At 36.6% G+C, this 18,483-nt stretch overlaps 1 protein-coding gene across 6 annotated transcripts in view; it reads right to left on the bottom strand.

Moving 5' to 3' along the window:
- The window catches only part of LOC120628458 (protein diaphanous), a 53,349-nt gene that overhangs the window by 21,603 nt on the left and 13,263 nt on the right, over positions 1 to 18,483 (bottom strand). For 2 of the 6 annotated variants that reach the window (XM_039896837.1, XM_039896843.1), the window contains exons 3-10: positions 7,872 to 8,045; positions 7,105 to 7,206; positions 6,098 to 6,294; positions 4,364 to 4,529; positions 3,225 to 3,365; positions 2,185 to 2,293; positions 1,529 to 1,640; positions 384 to 512 (exon numbers count right to left, since the gene is read on the bottom strand). In XM_039896837.1, coding sequence (XP_039752771.1) covers positions 384 to 512; positions 1,529 to 1,640; positions 2,185 to 2,293; positions 3,225 to 3,365; positions 4,364 to 4,529; positions 6,098 to 6,294; positions 7,105 to 7,206; positions 7,872 to 8,045 — 1,130 coding nt within the window. Of the gene's footprint in view, positions 1 to 383; positions 513 to 1,528; positions 1,641 to 2,184; positions 2,294 to 3,224; positions 3,366 to 4,363; positions 4,530 to 6,097; positions 6,295 to 7,104; positions 7,207 to 7,871; positions 8,046 to 9,156; positions 9,406 to 12,022; positions 12,166 to 17,544; positions 17,910 to 18,483 lie in introns of those variants that run through there. The other 4 variants (XM_039896839.1, XM_039896838.1, XM_039896842.1 and 1 more) reach the window with 4 other exon arrangements.

Raw genomic sequence — 18,483 nt, 5'->3', positions numbered from 1 at the left:
AACGCTCTTATAGTAAGTACATAATACGCTTTTTTATTAAGAACAATAAAACTTTAAACTAAATACGTCATGGTGCGGTAAAAGTCATGCTCGCGTGGTGCTAAGAATGATGGCTGCATTTCAAGCTGAACTGATCCTTTGCGCAAAAAATAAGCCATCCGTTCTGTCGCAGGATGAGGATGCAATCCACCGCGGTGTAATGACTAATTATTACATTGTATTTCTTTAATTAGAAAAGTGTTTCACTTAATGTTTTTATTTTACTTTATTAATTTTTAAAACGTAATGAACACAGAAAATAAATGAAAAGCTTGTTACCATACAGTATATTCGCTAACTATTTAGACTTCAAAGTTATGGAGAAAAAAGAATACAGAACATACCTTATCTCCTCGTCGTCTCTTATAAACAACAAGTGTTGCAATATCGACAGTAGATACGGCTCTGCTGGCGAGTCTACTACAAGGTTCTTAACAAGCTCGAAGCACTCATTGACATCGTTGAAATCGACTCTGAAAGATAAGAAATTTACCATTAATAAGCTAAATCAACAGTATAGTGTTAGAAACAAAAAAATGCTTTTGCAGTTTAGAATAGTACACAATATTGCCAATCTTACTAAAAAAAAAATCATGAATCCCTATCTCTACTTATATTATAAATGTCAATGTAAGTTTGTTTGTTACGCTTTCACGCAAAAACTACTTAACCGATCCTCATGAAACTTTGTACACATATTCTTGGAAGTGTTAGAAGTAATATTGGATACTTTTTATTTTAGCTCGGCTCGGCTCGGCTCGGCTCGGTTTCTATGGGAGAGGGGATGAGTGTTTGACGATTTTACACCATAACTTCGACAAATTATAAACGATTTAAATAATTATTTTTGTACTATAGAGGTTATGATATGTGTTTAATTTTGCCCAAACTGTGGTTGGAGATAGAGGACAGAACTCCTCAGCGGAAGGCAGCCAACCCCTCATTTAAGGCTTAGCGATACTGAATACTTTAAATTATTTTAGATCTACAACTAAATTTAATGCCACATCAAAAAACAAAATCAAACGCAGACGAAGTCGCGGGTAACAGCTAGTAATATATAATTTGTCACATTTAGCAAAGATCTAGCCCCAGTTATTGACAGAGATGGGCAAGGTTTAACCGGTGAACATTTCTAACCTGTTTCGGTCATTTAACCTGGTTTCGGAAATATTTAGGTTAAACTTCATTTAACCGGTTAAATAGAAAAACCACTTCTAATTAGATTCAAGCAAATACTGCGATGATTAGGAGATATATAGCTATGATATTTCTTTAAATAATTACTCAATTTTTAAGCAAAGCTGTTACGTTTTCTGATAAAGAAAGTTTACTAATATATACCCCTCGACGCGTCGCGTCGGTTGCTAGGCAACGCATTTTTTTTATACATTCTCTTTTTTATTTAGCTTAAGTATAGGCTATTTGAATATTATAAAAACATACCATTCGAAGGGTTATTATGACATGATGTAAAATGGGCTCTTACCTGACATCATCGAACTTTGCCAAGTACTCATCTTGATCAGCCGCCGCGTGGGTATCGAATACGTTCATTTGTATTTTACGATCGCCATTTTCCGCGCCCGCTCGCAGTTCATCTATTTGACATTCAAGTAATAAATAAAAATAAATCATAAGAAATACGTTTCGCAATCTGAAATCTTGATTTTAGACGACATTTATGTTATACAACAACCCCAACTTAAACAGTCCAGTTGTTTTTAATGTTAAAAACAACATACAGACCGGTTTAAAAAGAGGTTGTTTGTATCCAGGATGCAAACTATTTGTATAAGAAATTTTGTCAAAATCGGTTCCGATGCCATGCGTGGTTATATGCCTTACATAGGTAACAAACATACACGTTCAAGCACGTCGCATTTCTGTTAATATAGTTTTTTACAGTAGTAATTGACGTACCAAGCCCACCCGATGGTACAACGTGGTTAAACACGATCCCCTAATAATAGGACAACACTTATCCGAAGTGCCCCGGGGCAATCAACCTCAGATCTGATAGAAAACTTTAATTCCTGTATACTTGCTGAAAGTCATTATTCATATTAAGTCATAGTCTGAAAGATACTTAGTTCCCCGGACTATATTGGACATATATTGTCAGGTGAAGTAATGTGACCGTACCTATTAAATCACAGAGTCCCGTTCTCATGAACTCGCTCCGCAAGTGCATGCGGAACTCCAATTCCTCCGGTTCCGTGATGATCGCGTTCATCAGTTGCATACATCCGTTCTGAAACATACAATGTTGCATTACGTTGCGGAATTCCATAAAATGCAATGCAAAATCAAGCTTTATTTATTAGCTTTTCAAGGGAAACAAACAGTACATATGAGCTTTAGCACAGAATTGGGATCAAACTCGAAATTTTAAACTTCATTTTGGCTTTCTATGTTGTCTAGTCAATACTCGAATGGACTTTATGTTGTCTCTACGCACGATTCGCTCCAAAACACCGGAGCATCCTAAGGACTTACATACAGTATGTTTAAAATAATAGTAGAACCTATTATGAGGACTCCGAAACATGAGTCTTATACTTTATACTACAAACTTTATTATTCCAGTAACTTTAGCATAAAAAAGAAATCAAACTCGAAATAAATAAATTTAATATAAATATACCACGACGATACACACATCGCCATCTAGCCCCAAAGTAAGCGTAGCTTGTGTTATGAGTACTAAGATGACTGATAAATATTTTTGAATAATAATTAATGAATGAATAATATACATAAATAAATAGCAATATACATATAAACACCCAGACACTGAAAAACATTCATGCTCATCACCCAAACATTTTCCAGTAGTAGTTCCAGACTCAGAAAGCAGTTGCTGCAAACTGCGCCAATCGGCCGAAACCAATGGGAGATAATAGGCTGACTTTTCGTTTTAAACCTTCATTTTGGCGTTCTACGCTTTCTCCAAGTCAATACTCGAATGGACTCAAACTTAAATCCTCAACAGAAAGTACTAAGTGTACGTTGAAGAGAGCTATACTCGAACGCTGGTTTAAGCGCTATTAAAAAAATTATTGTATCAGCTTGTTCTTATTATCTTTAACATACATTACTTGACAATATTTTTTGGCATTGAATATTTTCTTACAATTATACAGCGGTATACACAAACGAACAAAAATTTATTGAGTACGTACCTTCAAACTTTCCGGTGCCTTAGCTTCTAAACCCTCGATAATGGGAACCAATCGCGCCTTCCGACTCGATTCACCCGCCATTGTTATAGCTTCTAGCACTTTCTCGTGGCCATTTGGTATGAGACATATTGCTGCAAGGACCTGCAATAATGATTATAACTAATGAATATGAAAACAGTTCAGCTATTTTTCTTATTGAGAGTCAGACAGGGCGTCTATTTGTTCGTTAGATCCTTCAATATATTATATTGGTCATTGAATAGTACTTGAATGGTTACTTTAGGATTTACGGGATCTTATTTTGGGGCAAAGCTGCTGATATAGAAACTATATTCATATTGCAGAAAAGAGCTGTACGGTCAATAAATAAATTTAAATCACGTGAATCACTCCATCGTACAGCTCTTTTCTGCAATATAAATATAGTTTCGATATCAGCAGCTTTACCCCATAACAAGATTCCGTATAACATAACACTATGAAAGAACGCAAAATAAACAAGCCTAGCTATTTCAACGTCAGTAATCTGTCTAATTTTTCTGACTGCGTAGGCAGCCGAGCTTAGTTTACCCGCTAGTATATTTATATGAGCATCCCACTGATGCTTATTATCCAAGGTCACGCCCAGAAAAACTGTGGTAGTCTCCATTTTTAGTGATTCACCATTATTCATTATGTTTTTATTAATTTTCTTTACATTTGGTGAGATAAATTCGACTCACTTTGTTTTTTTTTTGCATTAAAAATAAGTTGTTGACTGTAAACCAGTGCGACACATGCGACATAACACGGTTTACATCGTCAGTGTTATCTTTACTCCTGTCAGTCTTGAAAATGAGAGATGTATCAGATCATACATCTCTAATTTTAAAGACTTTCAAGTTTAAAGAAATAAATAAAACAATAAAGCAAACAATACAACGTCGCATGTTTCACTGACATGGTATGGTAGATCATTAATATGCACTAAAAATAGAAAAGGACCCTAAATCGAGCCTTGTGGGACACCCATTGAGGTATTTGAACCCTGATACTTTGCAGCATTTATGCAAACTCTTTGGGTTCTATTGCTTATGAAATATACGTACCCTTGAACAGTATTTCGTAATTCGGTTACACGTAGTATACCAATATCGTACCTTGGCTGCCTCCAACGCGCAATGGGGTTTCCTAGCGTCGAGACTTCTAGCGAGGACTGGCAAAGCCTCCCTGCATTCGAACACCGCTCGGATGCCGACTGTGTTGTTGAGTATTGCGGACAAACATCTAATACACTCATATTGCACACGGTCGTAGCGGGAGTCACTGGAAAGAATGTTCATTCGATATATTAGACGTGTGATTGCCAGTGGCCTATATGCAAAAACACAGGCTACCATACATTTTTTTTTTTTTTTTTTATAAATCGCATAGAATAATTTATGCACAATGTACACGTCATATATTATACAAGTGGTTGCCAGAGCCGTGCATTCAATTTTAAATAACTCTTATAGTAAAAGGATTCCCCATTTCATGCTTACCACGTCAAGTTAAAGTCAAATATTTCTATATAAAGATAGGCACATAGAGGGCACTTATGATGCGTACAGTACATAATGTGTATTTGCACATTTGGTAGGCTATAACTTTCTCACATGGTCATCATAATTGTAGGATATTTGGTTAGCTAGCAATGCCCCGCGACTTCGACCGGGTATAACTTCTGCAAAGTTTCTTATACAAACCTACTGTGTCTGTTCTACAATATTTAGTCTAAGCCATTTTCATATAAGTGGCCTAGTTCTAAACGCTGACCGTTTTTATAAATACTATATTGTACCTATTTTTAAACTTGTTGGTACCCACAATAAACCATTAAAAATAAATATATATTGTTTAAATTATAAAACAATGATGCAAAAATAAACACGACGAATTGTTATGAGTGCTGATCCTGATCCTTAATTAAGAAATAAATATATTATTAAAATGAAAGAACGACAAAATCTTACCGATAAAATCCACTTCCACTGATGGCATGTAAAATTAAAATCAGTTTACAAAGTCAAATTTATCAATTGTAACTAACTGCTCACACTTCAAATTTTACTCTTTATGATTAATTTAATATTATAATGAAGTCCCAAATTGCGCTGACTTATGAACAGCACGGCTAGCATGGACAGGACACAATTATCTCCCCGGGGAAAGGATATCAATTTATCTTCTACCGCAGCTTTATCAACTCTCAGAGCATTTGCGCAATAGTGGAAATAATATAGTCACTCAGCGGGCGATGGAAAGAGCTATGCTCGGAGTATCTCTACGAAATAAAATCAAAAATGTGGAGATCCGTAGGAGAACCAAAGTTACCGACATAGCTCAACGAGTCGCGAAGCTGAAGTGGCAATGGGCGGGGCACATAGTTCGGAGGAGGGATGGACGTTGGGGTCCCAAGGTGCTGGAATGGCAGACCCGTACTGGTAAACGCAGCGTTGGTCGACCCCGACGAGGTGGACGGACGACATTAGGCGCGTCGCAGGTAGCCGCTGGAGTCAAGCGGCACAAACCCGTGGAATTTGGAACTCCCTACAAAAGACCTATGTCCAGCAGTTGACGTCTATCGGTTTATTTGATGATTGATGAATATATGTGTGATAATAAACGGGGGTAAACTTCTCCTATTCCATGTTCCCGAGCTTTAGCAGGTGGAAACATTAATTATATCCCTTTTCAGAGGATATAATCGGGGGATATAGTTTTTGTCTACTGTCTGTCCAAGCCCTGCTGGGAGGTTGTATTAAAACCACATTGTAAGTGGCGACATCTAGTTTCGTAAAGAATTGAGACCGTATGATACATCGATAAAACTGTAGGGATTATGAACTCACTTGATATAACAAACATTGAGGGTAGTCAGCAAGCTCTCGATCCCTTTCGCGCCGAAGTCCTCGATCCACGACAGGGGGTTGTTCGTTAACGCTATCCTCAGGTTCTCGAGACAGCTGTGCAGTTTGCCCACAGAAAGCTCAGGCTGGTTGAGGTAGGATACGTAATCGGACGGCTTTTCAAATTTTGAGCGACCTTCCTGGAAAAGGCGGGTGATAAAATTATTTTATCTATTTGACATTTGTATCTTTCCAGATAAATTCAATAAAATATATATATATATATTAAACGTAAGCTTATAGAAAAATCCTATTATAATATTAAGGATTACTTAAACGATAAAAAGCTTTGGTGTGAACTGCTCCAACTTCATAGCTAAATATTAATTGACTGTGAGATGGTGAACGTGAATGATGATCGAACGAATTTATCAACGTCATACAATTATGTAAACTATGACGGCCTTCTTCAATAAAAAATTAAAATTATTTTTAATTTTAACTTTGAATTAAAGTTCTATGGATTTAAAAATAACTTAGAAGTATTAGAGCTTTATAAGTCACCACCTATCATATTACTGCCGCCAGCATTGTTGTTTACCAATCTGAAGTGTTGCCCAAAAAATTACAGGCAAATCCTTGGTCGTGTTCCTTGCATGCCTTGCGAACTGCTGATATGTTTATAGGCGATGGTTTTCCGATTACCATCAGAGTGCCTTGTGTGAGATTGTCTACCTGCGTTTACGCATTCGATCGCGTCAAAATCAAAACTTTGTGTGGAATTAAAAGAGCGCCATCTAGTTACAATACAGAGAAACATTGAATGAATGAATGAATCAATAAACACGTTTATTGTACACCATTTAAACAAACAGAAAAATTGCATGACACAGGGCGGCTTGATTGGTCTGTCAATGATTACTATAAAAAAGAGATACAACAGAGGATTGTTACATCAGTTGGTAGTAAGATTGACCTTGAATTGATTAATGAGAAGATAACTTACGAACCTGAGCATTTACAAATTTATAGGCGACTAGCATCTTCTTCTTCTGATCTCTTGAGTATTTCCGAAGCGGCTCCTTCTTCTTTTCACCGATGTTCATATCAGTCTGGAAACGAATTATTATTTGTGGATTTTAGATTGTAAAAACTGAGACTGCATTATGCTGTAAGGACATTCATGTTAATCCTGTTAAACTGCTAGAGTGGCATTGGGCGGGGCAGAGCTCGGAAAACCGATGGACATAGGGGTCCCAAGGTGGTGGAATGGCGACCTCGCACCCCGCCATAGAAGACATCAAGCGATACGCAGGCCGGAGACTATGGTATATGGAACTTCCTGCGAAAGACCTATGTCCAGCAGTGGACGTTGATAGGTTGACATAATGAAGATGATGATGATGGTGAAATACACTTTCGCATTTATACTATTAAGTAAGGATTTAAGCTTAAAACTTTAAATAAATATAAAATGTATTAAACCAAAAAGTTTATTTACGTGCCTGCATTATCGCCCTTAATTTTATTGATAGACGTCAATTTTCTATGAATAAGCTGTATGGATGTATGGTCAATCATCATTGCCTGTCCTAAAGGGGACAAATTAAAAAATAACAACATAAAAAAATTGTAATTTATGAGATGAGAAGCTATTCTGACTGTTCTATTTTAAAATGACATATATAACCCGCGGTAAAGAAATGCAGTGATTTAGATAATGAACGCCAATTTCCGACCACAATAAATTAAATAATAGATAAATAGTATGAGGTACCAGCATCTCCTCGAAGCGTCGCTCGAGCTGAGCGTCGTCCAGCGCGTCGATCTTGCTGGTGTATTCGTGCGCGGGCTCGTCGTCGTCGGCGCGGGGCTCCGCGCGCGGCACAGTGTCGTAACCGCGCTCCAGCCCCGCGCCCGCCTTCTTCGGCCGCCCGAACCATGTGTCCAGCTGGTAAACCACATCTGTTCTTTTAATCTGCTACAAGTTAGCATTCTACTGCAATCTCAACTGGTAGTTATGGCAACGGTCCAAACTGTTAGGGATAAGGTTGTTTAAAAAAAATCCTGTGCAATTTATTCACACACGGCAGGAGTGTAACTTCTGAAAAGTAGCCTACGAGAGATTGAGGTGGATGCAGAGTATCAGAACTATTAGGATAAATATAAGGTTGATCATTTAGTTTCCATGGTAACTAGAATAGATAAAAAATGTATAATGTTTTCTATCTCACTATGTCCTATAATAATAATAAATAATAATAATCATTTAATTCAGGCTTTACCCATAAAAATTTAACATAGCACATCAGTTACAAAATTAAATTAAATGCAATTAAAATATATACATGTCAAAAGTAAATTAGAAACTAAATTAAATCAAATCCACTAAACCAAATCAAAATTAAAACTTAAAGAAGAATAATATTCCCTCAATACTGTGTAACCGGCATTGGTATTGCAAAGCAATACACGCATAAAAGTAATCACAACAATGCCGGAGGCAACGACAGTCTAGTCTAGCCGCAATCATCTATACATTTATGTGTTTGTGTCTCTATGGACTTATTTTTTCGTTTTATCGAGTTTGAAATCAAAACAATTCTAAAGAAGTTTCACTTCAAAAAGCAAATAATTCAATATTCATTACTAATTTTCTACGGGGTATCGTACAGGAACGCTGAATCGCTTCACGGCACCTCGATTTCTGTAACTAGCACGGTAGAAGTTTCCAACGACTACTAGAGAAAGTAATATTCGTAGCCCCTTTTTACCCTAAATATAACAAACCATGCTGCCGTTATGGTTGTCACCGCGTATTTTTCCGCATCTTTGAACAACTATTTCTGGAAAACATTATTTATATATTTGATATGCTTTGTATATATGTGATTTCTACCGCCCGAATCGATGTCTAGCGCAGCGCAGTAAAGGTCTTATAAGCAAGATCCTAACTTATCCTGTGGTATCCTATTACTATCTGATTCGAAAGTGCCGAACGAAGGATGGTCCTTCTGCATCCAGTTCGCTCTCTTCTATATTCCAAACTCTCCGAAACTTACCGAAAAAGGAGATTTCTCTCTCACATAATCTCCAACGACTTTTATTGTATCCATTTCGTAATGTAAACAAATCGCGTTAATTCACACTCACTAAACCAATAACACATCATCTAGTCTCAATTCCTACTTTTCTCGCCAGTTAATTAACAATAATATAATAATAGCAAGATGACGTAAAATACTGTTTCCAATAACGATCGGAATCACGAAAATTAATTTTAAATATTCCGCATAGACGCGGCGATTCAAAATGAAGGTGTGCTACTGAATAAATTTAATAAGAAACATTTTCTGCTAAGAGCAGTAAAGCTTATTTTTGGACCTACATAGTGTTGTCATCTCTATTACTGTTTTTATATGCAAATTATTTTTGTAAATCTTTTCTTGGCAGGGTAAATCTAGCGACAAAGTTTTGCATAAATAGGTACCTATGAATCACGACGATTCTGTCACACGTGCTTTTTTTGTTTATGTTTTCATTGATGGAAAGAGTTTACCAGCATAGCAATAATTCAAATTTTAATATTAATTTATAGCTTTCCAGGTACCTAGGTATGAATGAATATACTTTTTATTGCACACAACAAAAAGTACATAAAAAAGAAAAGTATAATAAAACAACGCATGCAATTTGGCGGCCTTACCTCTTTATATATATTTAAAAGTCATACCAATTCAAAATTTGCGGATAGTTTTAAAGTATTTCCTGAAATTTACACAACTACGGGAAGTCAGATGGTATCTGGTGTTGCGGGTTTAGTGAAGTGGTGAGAAAGAGGAGAGAAGCTGTAAAACGATTATTCTATTTCCACCACAGCTTTGAAAATAAAGCGATATGTGTGCGTTGGATGACGCATTTATATGAGATATGCTCATAAATAAAGTCATAGTAATATATAATATAAAGTCTATAAAATAAAGTCATATAGCAATTCCCTTTGAAATTTCGGTATTAGAAACGCAAAATTATAGGAACTGTTATATAAGGTGTGCTTTAGGGCTAACATGCGCGCCACGATATACTTATTATCCCGAAAAAAAATCGGGCGAAATTCCTGTGTGATTCAAGGAATATGCTATCTATTTTGGACTTAACAGCTTGATCGATTTCGAGATTTGGCATATAGAATATAGCTTGCGTCCAGAGACAAAGAAAACTTTTCATCCCTAAATACTAACGATTCCCGCAAGAATTTTAAGAACTAAAACGAACGAAGGCGCGTTGTAGTATATACAATAGTTTACGCATCATTTGGGTCAATGTTAACGACCTTCAAATCGATGTCATCATCAAATATATTCAGCTCAGCATACAAAGCGGTGACAAAACATTAGACTCCTCAGCTAATACACTCTTAATCCAACGGAATAATGATCAATCTCCTCTGACAAGGAAATCTTGAGACTACCTATGCCAATTTTCCTTTCCTCGTGATAACAAAATGAATCCATGCCTTCGTGCCTCGTAATAATGGCTGAAATATCATAGCACACGAGTTTTTCGATTGTTTTTATTAATTTGGTTTCACTTTCCTTCAAGGTGTTTGAAAAGGTAGCTTACTCCTCGTTTATAATTTATATATTTCTAGACTATCTTTTTCAAGCATTTTCCTAGGGGAATTTGAAATGTCTAGAGTGTATATCCTACTAATATTATAAATGCGAAAGTTTGTATGGATGGATGGATGGATGTTAGTCGATATTTCTCGCAAAAACTACTGAAAAAATTAGACTGAATTTTTGAATGGAGATAGGTATATAACCTGGATGTGGCACACACAGGCTGCTTTTTATCTTTTTAATTTGTCTTGCTGTATGATGATGATGATAAATGATTATGTTGAATGCATTGCTGACGTTTGTGTATTCAACAGTCACTAATTTAAACAGCTCCTCAATAGCTAACAACCCGTATAAAGAGTAAAAATCTTTTGTCAGTGCTTCAACAATAGTGGGTATTACGTCAAACGGAATACACGTGCACCGCCGTATCTATATGGTTTGGATACATTCCAAGCTTGTCATTATGTGAATGTTCTCTACACGAAAGTCACTGTTTTGTTAATGTTAAAGTGCCTTAAGTATAGTGCAGCGTTGATAGCTTAGTGGCTAACACTTCGGCCTTCCTTTCGGGGGAACCGAGTTCCATACCTGGCACATACTCTATCTTTCAAATTCATATGCGTTTTGAGCATTTAGGTATGTTTTAGGTGAAGAAAAACATCGTGGCAATAAGATGACACTTGCTTCAACGGTGAATGAAAACATCGTGAGGAAACCTGCAAGCCTGAGAGGTCTCCATAATGTTCAGGCGTGTGAACTCTACCAATCCGCGCTCGGCCAGTGTGGCGGATTACGGCTACCCTCCTCATTCGGAGGGGAGACGTATACACTCTTTGGTCAGGTAATGAAAATGATTAAGTACATAGTGAATTTTAACGGCCGATTGCCGTTTGGGGCAGCGAGCCTGCTTTCGAATCGAAAGTTCGTGTGATGAACATGAATGTTTTTCAGTGACTTGGTATTTATATGTTTGTTATAAGTTTTTATTTATATTATTCATAAAAATTATTCATCAGTCATCTAACACAGGCTTACGCTTACTTTGGGGCTAGATATATTTATTTTTATTTAATTTTCAAGTAAACTGACCACACGTCCATAGCGTATGCCTGAACTCTTCGAAACGACGGAATCAACGACTACTAGTCTTCAAAATACTTAACTTAGTACAAATATAATAAATGTGACCTATGTATTACGTCCTGCACAACAATGCCCCGGACGGACTGACAGCTAATGTCTTCCAAAGTAATATATAAATTAGCTTCGGAGATTAAAAAGAAAGTATAAGCGGATAACTCACAGTAAGCATGTCCCAAATCGTATCCATGTATCCAGGGCGATATAGCAAACTAAGGGTAAAAATATGTCACTTTCGCACATTCATCACTTTTAAGAATTGTATTCATTTATTTTTCGAAACTTTTTCTCCATATATATTATATTTAACACGCGAGCGTCAATTGTGAGTAATAAATGAGTACTGCTGCATTCGCAAACATGTAAATTATTATGCGGTTCCGTCGATTATACGGTACGACATTCATAGTCTACTCCTGTGCTTAGATCAGAATTCAAGCTTCTCTTTTGACGCAAGACATTAAATATTACTTAAGACATAAGATAAGAATTATGGGGTTTTAATAATACCCAATGGAAATTTCTCTATTCTATGTAGTCATATTTAGTGTGAGGCTTCGGTCTTGGCTTGCGATACTCTACCGATAAAGAAATGCTGCCAACAAATTTAGCGTTCCGGTACTATGTCGCATAGGCAAAGGCTTTATTTTTACTTTAAAGGACTATAATTGCCTTCGTAACTTTGGCACATTTAACCAATACATTTTGTAAACAAGTATAGCGGCATGTTGGCGTCCTCAAGGCCGCTTTGATGTTGTATTATAAAATGAAACTAAGTGGACTGTATTTAAGCTGATTATAATAAGAATATCAACGCTGGTAACAATTGTCTATTAAATCGTTGATCGCGTCGTCGGTGGTCCGTTTGCGAGTGCCGTTCGCCGCCGCGACCGTGCGATGTACCCGTCGACTCGTCTAGCCCCCCGCAACTCTCCTCGTTCGCACATAGGCAGGTAAATAAAAAATACCCATAATGGAACCGAACTCATTCCTAAAGATCATAATCCGATCGCAATTCTACTTCTAATACCAAACGCATATAAATTTGACGGCCGGCTGGCGCAGTAGGCAGCGACCCTGCTTTCTGAGTACATGGCCGTGGGTTCGATTCCCACAACTGGAAGATGTTTGTGTGATGAACATGAATGTTTTTCAGTGTCATCTGTATATTATAAGTATTTATGTATATTATTCATAAAAATATTCATCAGTCATCTTAGTACCCATAACACAAGCTACGCTTACTTTGGGGCTAGATGGCGATGTGTGTATTGTAGAAGTATATTTATTTATTTATTATTATTATTTTTAATATAACATCGTCACCGTTTCGTCGTCACAAAATAGAAAAGAGCAAATTATAAGGACTCCAGTATAGATACGGCTCCGGCGCCATATGACTTCATACAACATAAATTGATCATGAAGTTAATGACAGCACCTCCCGCGTTTTCATCGAGGATCTGTGCGAGGGAGACAAAGGCATCTCGAGAGTTTAACATGTGTGCGAGGGAGTCGGAAATATCCAGCTGATTAACCCATTCTGGCTTCAAATTCGTCGCGACCTGTTTTATATTATTCATAGTTGGGTAAACCCCCCCTATTGTTTTATTGGAAGCTCTGGTGACCTGGTTTCAATTCCTATATCGGACCAAGTAATTGCATTGTTATTTCTGTCAAGAAATTCTCATTACCATCCCGAAGTTAGGATAGTAGAGTTGTCCACCCCGTGCCGCGAAGAGCAAATTAAAGCGCACAAACAAGCATTAGGGCAGGATGATATAGCTCTTGGGCAACACAACTTACAGTGGCGAGCATAGAGGGTTTGCACAGGGTATGCAGATGATACAAAATGTAGAAAATCTCCAGTACGACTTATAAAAAACTTAAGGATTAGCATTGTAACAGTTATAAATGGCCTACCCTTAAGCATTTCTAACTCGTACTGGAGATTTTCTTCACGTTACATCATCTGCATACCCACTGCTTACATAGGTAAAAGCCCTCTCGCTCATAGAAGCGAGGAGGCTGCTGGGTAAACCAGCTGTCGGAAATTAATTAATAAATAGCGAAAAGGTAGAATAATGTCCATTAAATACCTATCTTGTTCCTAGGGCACCATTCTACCACAGTACAGCGAGACGCCGTGAACGGTGGCAACCTTATGTGGTTGATATTCAATCAATACGTACGAAGTATAGTAGGTACAGTACAGCAGTACAGTAGTCGTAGTAAAGCTTTTTGTGGCAGAGCTTGTCCGGGGAAGTACTACAACCATGCTTATTTCTGCCGCTAAGAAGCATTGCCGCAATGCAATGCTGTGTTCTGCTCTGAAGGGCGTGGTTGCTGGTGTAATTACAGGAATATGAGGCTTAACATCTACGCCTCAGGTTTAAGGTCAGTTATTGCCATAAAAATAGGTATAACAGAGAACATTTGCATCAGTTGGTAGTAAGTAAGATCTTTGATCAAATTAATGAGAACCTAACTTATGAACCTGAGCATTTACAAATTTATATGCTTGCTCTATCAATTATTAATTATATAATAAAAAAGAACGAAGCTGTTTTCATCTAAGTTTCTGATACGTAACGCTAAGGTCAAAGTCAAAGTCAAAAATATCTTTATTCAAGTAGGCCCATAGGTGGCACTTTTGATGCGTACATAAGAATTACACGGTAGTGAGATCATGGCGATAACCACATTCGTAAACTTAAAACTAAAGCTACAAGGGTTCCAAACGCGTCCAGGTCTAAGAATAAGCCCACAACAAACTTAGCCGGGTGTTATTTTTTTTTGTTATCACCATCTCACAATGTAATTTTATGGACCTCAACGATTCGCTTATGAGGCGCGCAATTACAACAGAAACATATTCTTATTGGTTAACCAAAAAAGTATTAGAACAGAAAGGTGCGCCCCATTATGACGTAATTAACGTTTAAGCCATAACCTACAGATTACTCACATGGTCAATACCGAGCCCGGAACCGAGGTCGTCGGGTTGAGGAAACAGATACTTTTTAATCGACTTCATAAAAAGGCGGTAGTATTTCGATGCGTTTTTATACATACACACCTTTTTCGCCGTTTTACAAGCGGTCCCTCGCGACTTCGTCTGCGTATAACTCAACCTTTTTTTTTTAGAACTTTTAAAGGGGAAAAACTTTTTCATACATGATTTTAACCGTGCGTAAGCACGCAGCGGAAGCTCTCAAAAGGAAAAAAAAACAGTTTTTTTTTTTTTCAAAACAGAAACATTCTTCTTTATTGCTATGCTCCTATTGGTCTTAGCGTGATATCTTAGCCTAAATAAATGGGCTATCCAACACAAATAATTTTTCAAATCGGACCAGTTCTTTCTGTGATGTAAATCGAAGCTGGTAGAGCATTCCAGATCCTTGCGGTCCGGATCAGAAACGAAGAGCAAAGCGCTTCGTATTACAATCGAGGGAGAAGGATATAGGTTAATATCGTTGGTTTTGTTTTCCCTTAGTAATAAACCATATTTTATGAGAGATAAGCCAAGGAAAACTACTTGGGATATTAAATCAAGTAATAATAGAGAAAAAAACCGACCAAGATACGGAACCCTGGTTGTTGGAAGGCGACATATATACAGATATTTGATAATCATTTTCCCATAATTGTTGGCGACCTCCTTGGCGCAACGGTGAGCTCTATGAATTTAAATAGGAGGTCCCGGGTTCGATTCCCGGTGGGGGCAATTTGGGAATTTATAGTTTCTGAATTTTCTATGGTCTGGTCTGCTGGGAGGCTTTGGTCGTGGCTAGTTACCAACCTACCGAAAAAGATGGAACCGCTAATCGGTTTAGTGTTCCGGTGCGATGTCGCGTAGAAACAAATTAGGGGTATGACTTTCATACTCCCTGACAGGTTATCCCTCTACCATCTTAGACTGCATCAACGTTTACCACCTGGAGATTGCAGTCAAGGGCTAACTTGTATGGGAAAAAAAATATGCGACTGCTTCTAAAACAGCATAACTAAGCTGTTTCTACAGGACAGTAGTTTTTAACACACCATTTTTTGAATGAAAATAAGATTTATTTTAGTTATTTTATAGAAATGCGAATGTGCTCTTTTTATTTTTTTGTTTATTTGTTCTATGCTCAACCGTCGAACCGATTATAAAATGAAATTTTGGACACGCGTAGTTTGAATCCTGGAGATGGACATAGGATAATAAAAAGAAAATCTGCTGTTAAAAGTAACCGCGACGCGTGATTTAAATAATGCATTCGTTTTCCATGCATGGCTTGAGAGCTTTACTTAAATCGTAGGGAAATTTTGCAAAGTTATACCCATAATGTTTCCTTATAATATCCTAAAATAAATAAGCGCGGACGAAATCACGGGCAACAGCAATAATGTTAGACATATTTTTTTGATTCCATATCGAAATATGGAATTAAAAGATGTCGCTCATTAGAAGTTACTGCATTTGTGTCTGTCAAAAAAATAATAACGGTTAGTTTTTACATTTGGTACGGGAACCCTAAGAAGTTAAATCGAGAGACAATATTGCTATAATTACACAAAGGACATGTCCTTTGCAAGTGCAGTATGTACCGCAAGGTGATAATTCCTATGTACATAAAAATGTGTTCACCTTCGTGATCTCATAATGATGTCATCAATAGCAAATAATATAAAGATGATCTTACAATATGTGGGAGGAAAATTATGTACCTAGTGTCGAAGATTTGGCTGGATTTGATTAGAGGAGTACTTAGGTGAAATAAACAATGTAGATTGACACAACTATCACTACTAATCCCTACTAATATTGTAAATGTGAATTTAAGTTTTTTTGTTACGCTTCACGCAAAAACTACATGACCGATCATCATGAAACTTTGTACACATATTCCTGAAGGTATTAGAAGTAATATAGGATGCTTTCATCCCGAAATTAAGCTCAGTTCTTTTGGGAGAAGGGAAGTGATTGACGATTTACACCATAATGCCGTCAAATGATAACCGATTTAAATAATTATTTTTGTACTAAAGATGTTATAATATGTGTCTAATTTCTCCCAAACTTTGTGTAGATCTGATGAATGTGGTTGGAGATAGAGGACAGAACTCCTCAGCGGACAGCAGCAAATCCCTAATTTAAGGCTTAGGCTGAATACTTTATTTTTTTTTTAGAATTACAATAAATTGAATGCCAGATCAAAAAACAAAATCATACGCAGGCGAAGTCGCGGGCAAAAGCCAGTATATATATAGTTTCAACAACCTATTTTTCTTTTTCAGTGATTTTTTTAACAATTTGGTTACAAAACAAAACCAGTCTTTCGAGTACCGGTCAGCGCGGCACGTTAAATGGTATCAGCAGTGTCTGGCACGAGCTAGCCCTAAAACTAAGTTTATAAAGTTTACTAAGTTTATTTTGAATTATCCTCATAAAATAATATGGCTTAATTTTCCTTATACCTACATAAATGTATTTATTTTTTACATTTTCAAATCATAATTTACACCAAAAACTAACATAAGATTTATCAAATTAATATAAGACAGGTAAATAGAAACGGGACTATAATTTATTACTATGCAGTGGTGTTAGGACACGAAGTCAAACAGACAGAGCGGTGAAACTTATAAAACCTTATAAATCGGCATTTAATAAAGTTAGCGTCAATTTTAACAACTTACCCCGCTCTTTCTTTTCCACGTCTCTTTACGTTTTAACCTTGGCAAACTGTTGTACATTGTGATATATAATCGCTTTCACTTCACCTCACTTCACTTCACTTCACAATGATTTATCATGGTAACACATACCGTAAGTGTTTACATTTTTAATTAACACATTTGTCATCGTAAGCGTTAGTTATTTATTTCACAAACAGTATACATATACACAAAGGAATCTGAACATTGCACGATAAGTTTTGATACATAGTATGCTTTGTCGATATAGTGGCTCACGAAGTCCTGGACTGGATTTTTGAGACGCGATTGGAAACAAATATGTAATGTACTAGTATTTTCAGTTGAAAAACTGTATCTGTATCGGTCTGGAATCAGAAAATTGGCTCTTATAGACTTTTGTGCTTAGGAGAGCACCCTATGCCCTAGGTCCCCGTTAGTGCCAAAAAAATCCTTACTAATATTATAAATGCGAAAGTATGTTTGTTTGTTTATCCTTTCTTTACGCCCTAACTAAGCAAACAATCAACTTGATTTTTGGAAAATAACAGGCTTATTTTTAAATAAGTTAGGAACTATTATCATCACGAACCCTTCTATCGAAATTGTTTCGAGTCGAAAAATAAATTTTCACATATTAAGAAAAACTATTTTGTAATCATCTGTATGAGCCACAATAGAATGCTTGTATCATATAATAACAAGCTGGCGATAACAAAGACCGAAAGTATTATTCCGTCCAGATCTGAAAATGAAACTGAAGCAAAAGGAGTGTGATAAAACATATTATATCTAAGAACCTACTCAGTTACGTACGAAAGTAAAATATTACAAACTTAGAATGATAAGCGAAATTTGAGTGTGAATGCAAATCGAAAATTTGTAACACATTTACCTAATTAAAATATTAATCCCCGTTGCACTTATAACAAAAAACAATAT

The sequence above is a fragment of the Pararge aegeria genome, chromosome 12 (genome assembly GCF_905163445.1).
Source record: "Pararge aegeria chromosome 12, ilParAegt1.1, whole genome shotgun sequence".
NCBI classification, from domain to species: domain Eukaryota; kingdom Metazoa; phylum Arthropoda; class Insecta; order Lepidoptera; family Nymphalidae; genus Pararge; species Pararge aegeria.
Note: the sequence above shows the minus strand (reverse complement) of the source record. Positions and strands in the feature narration are given on the sequence as shown.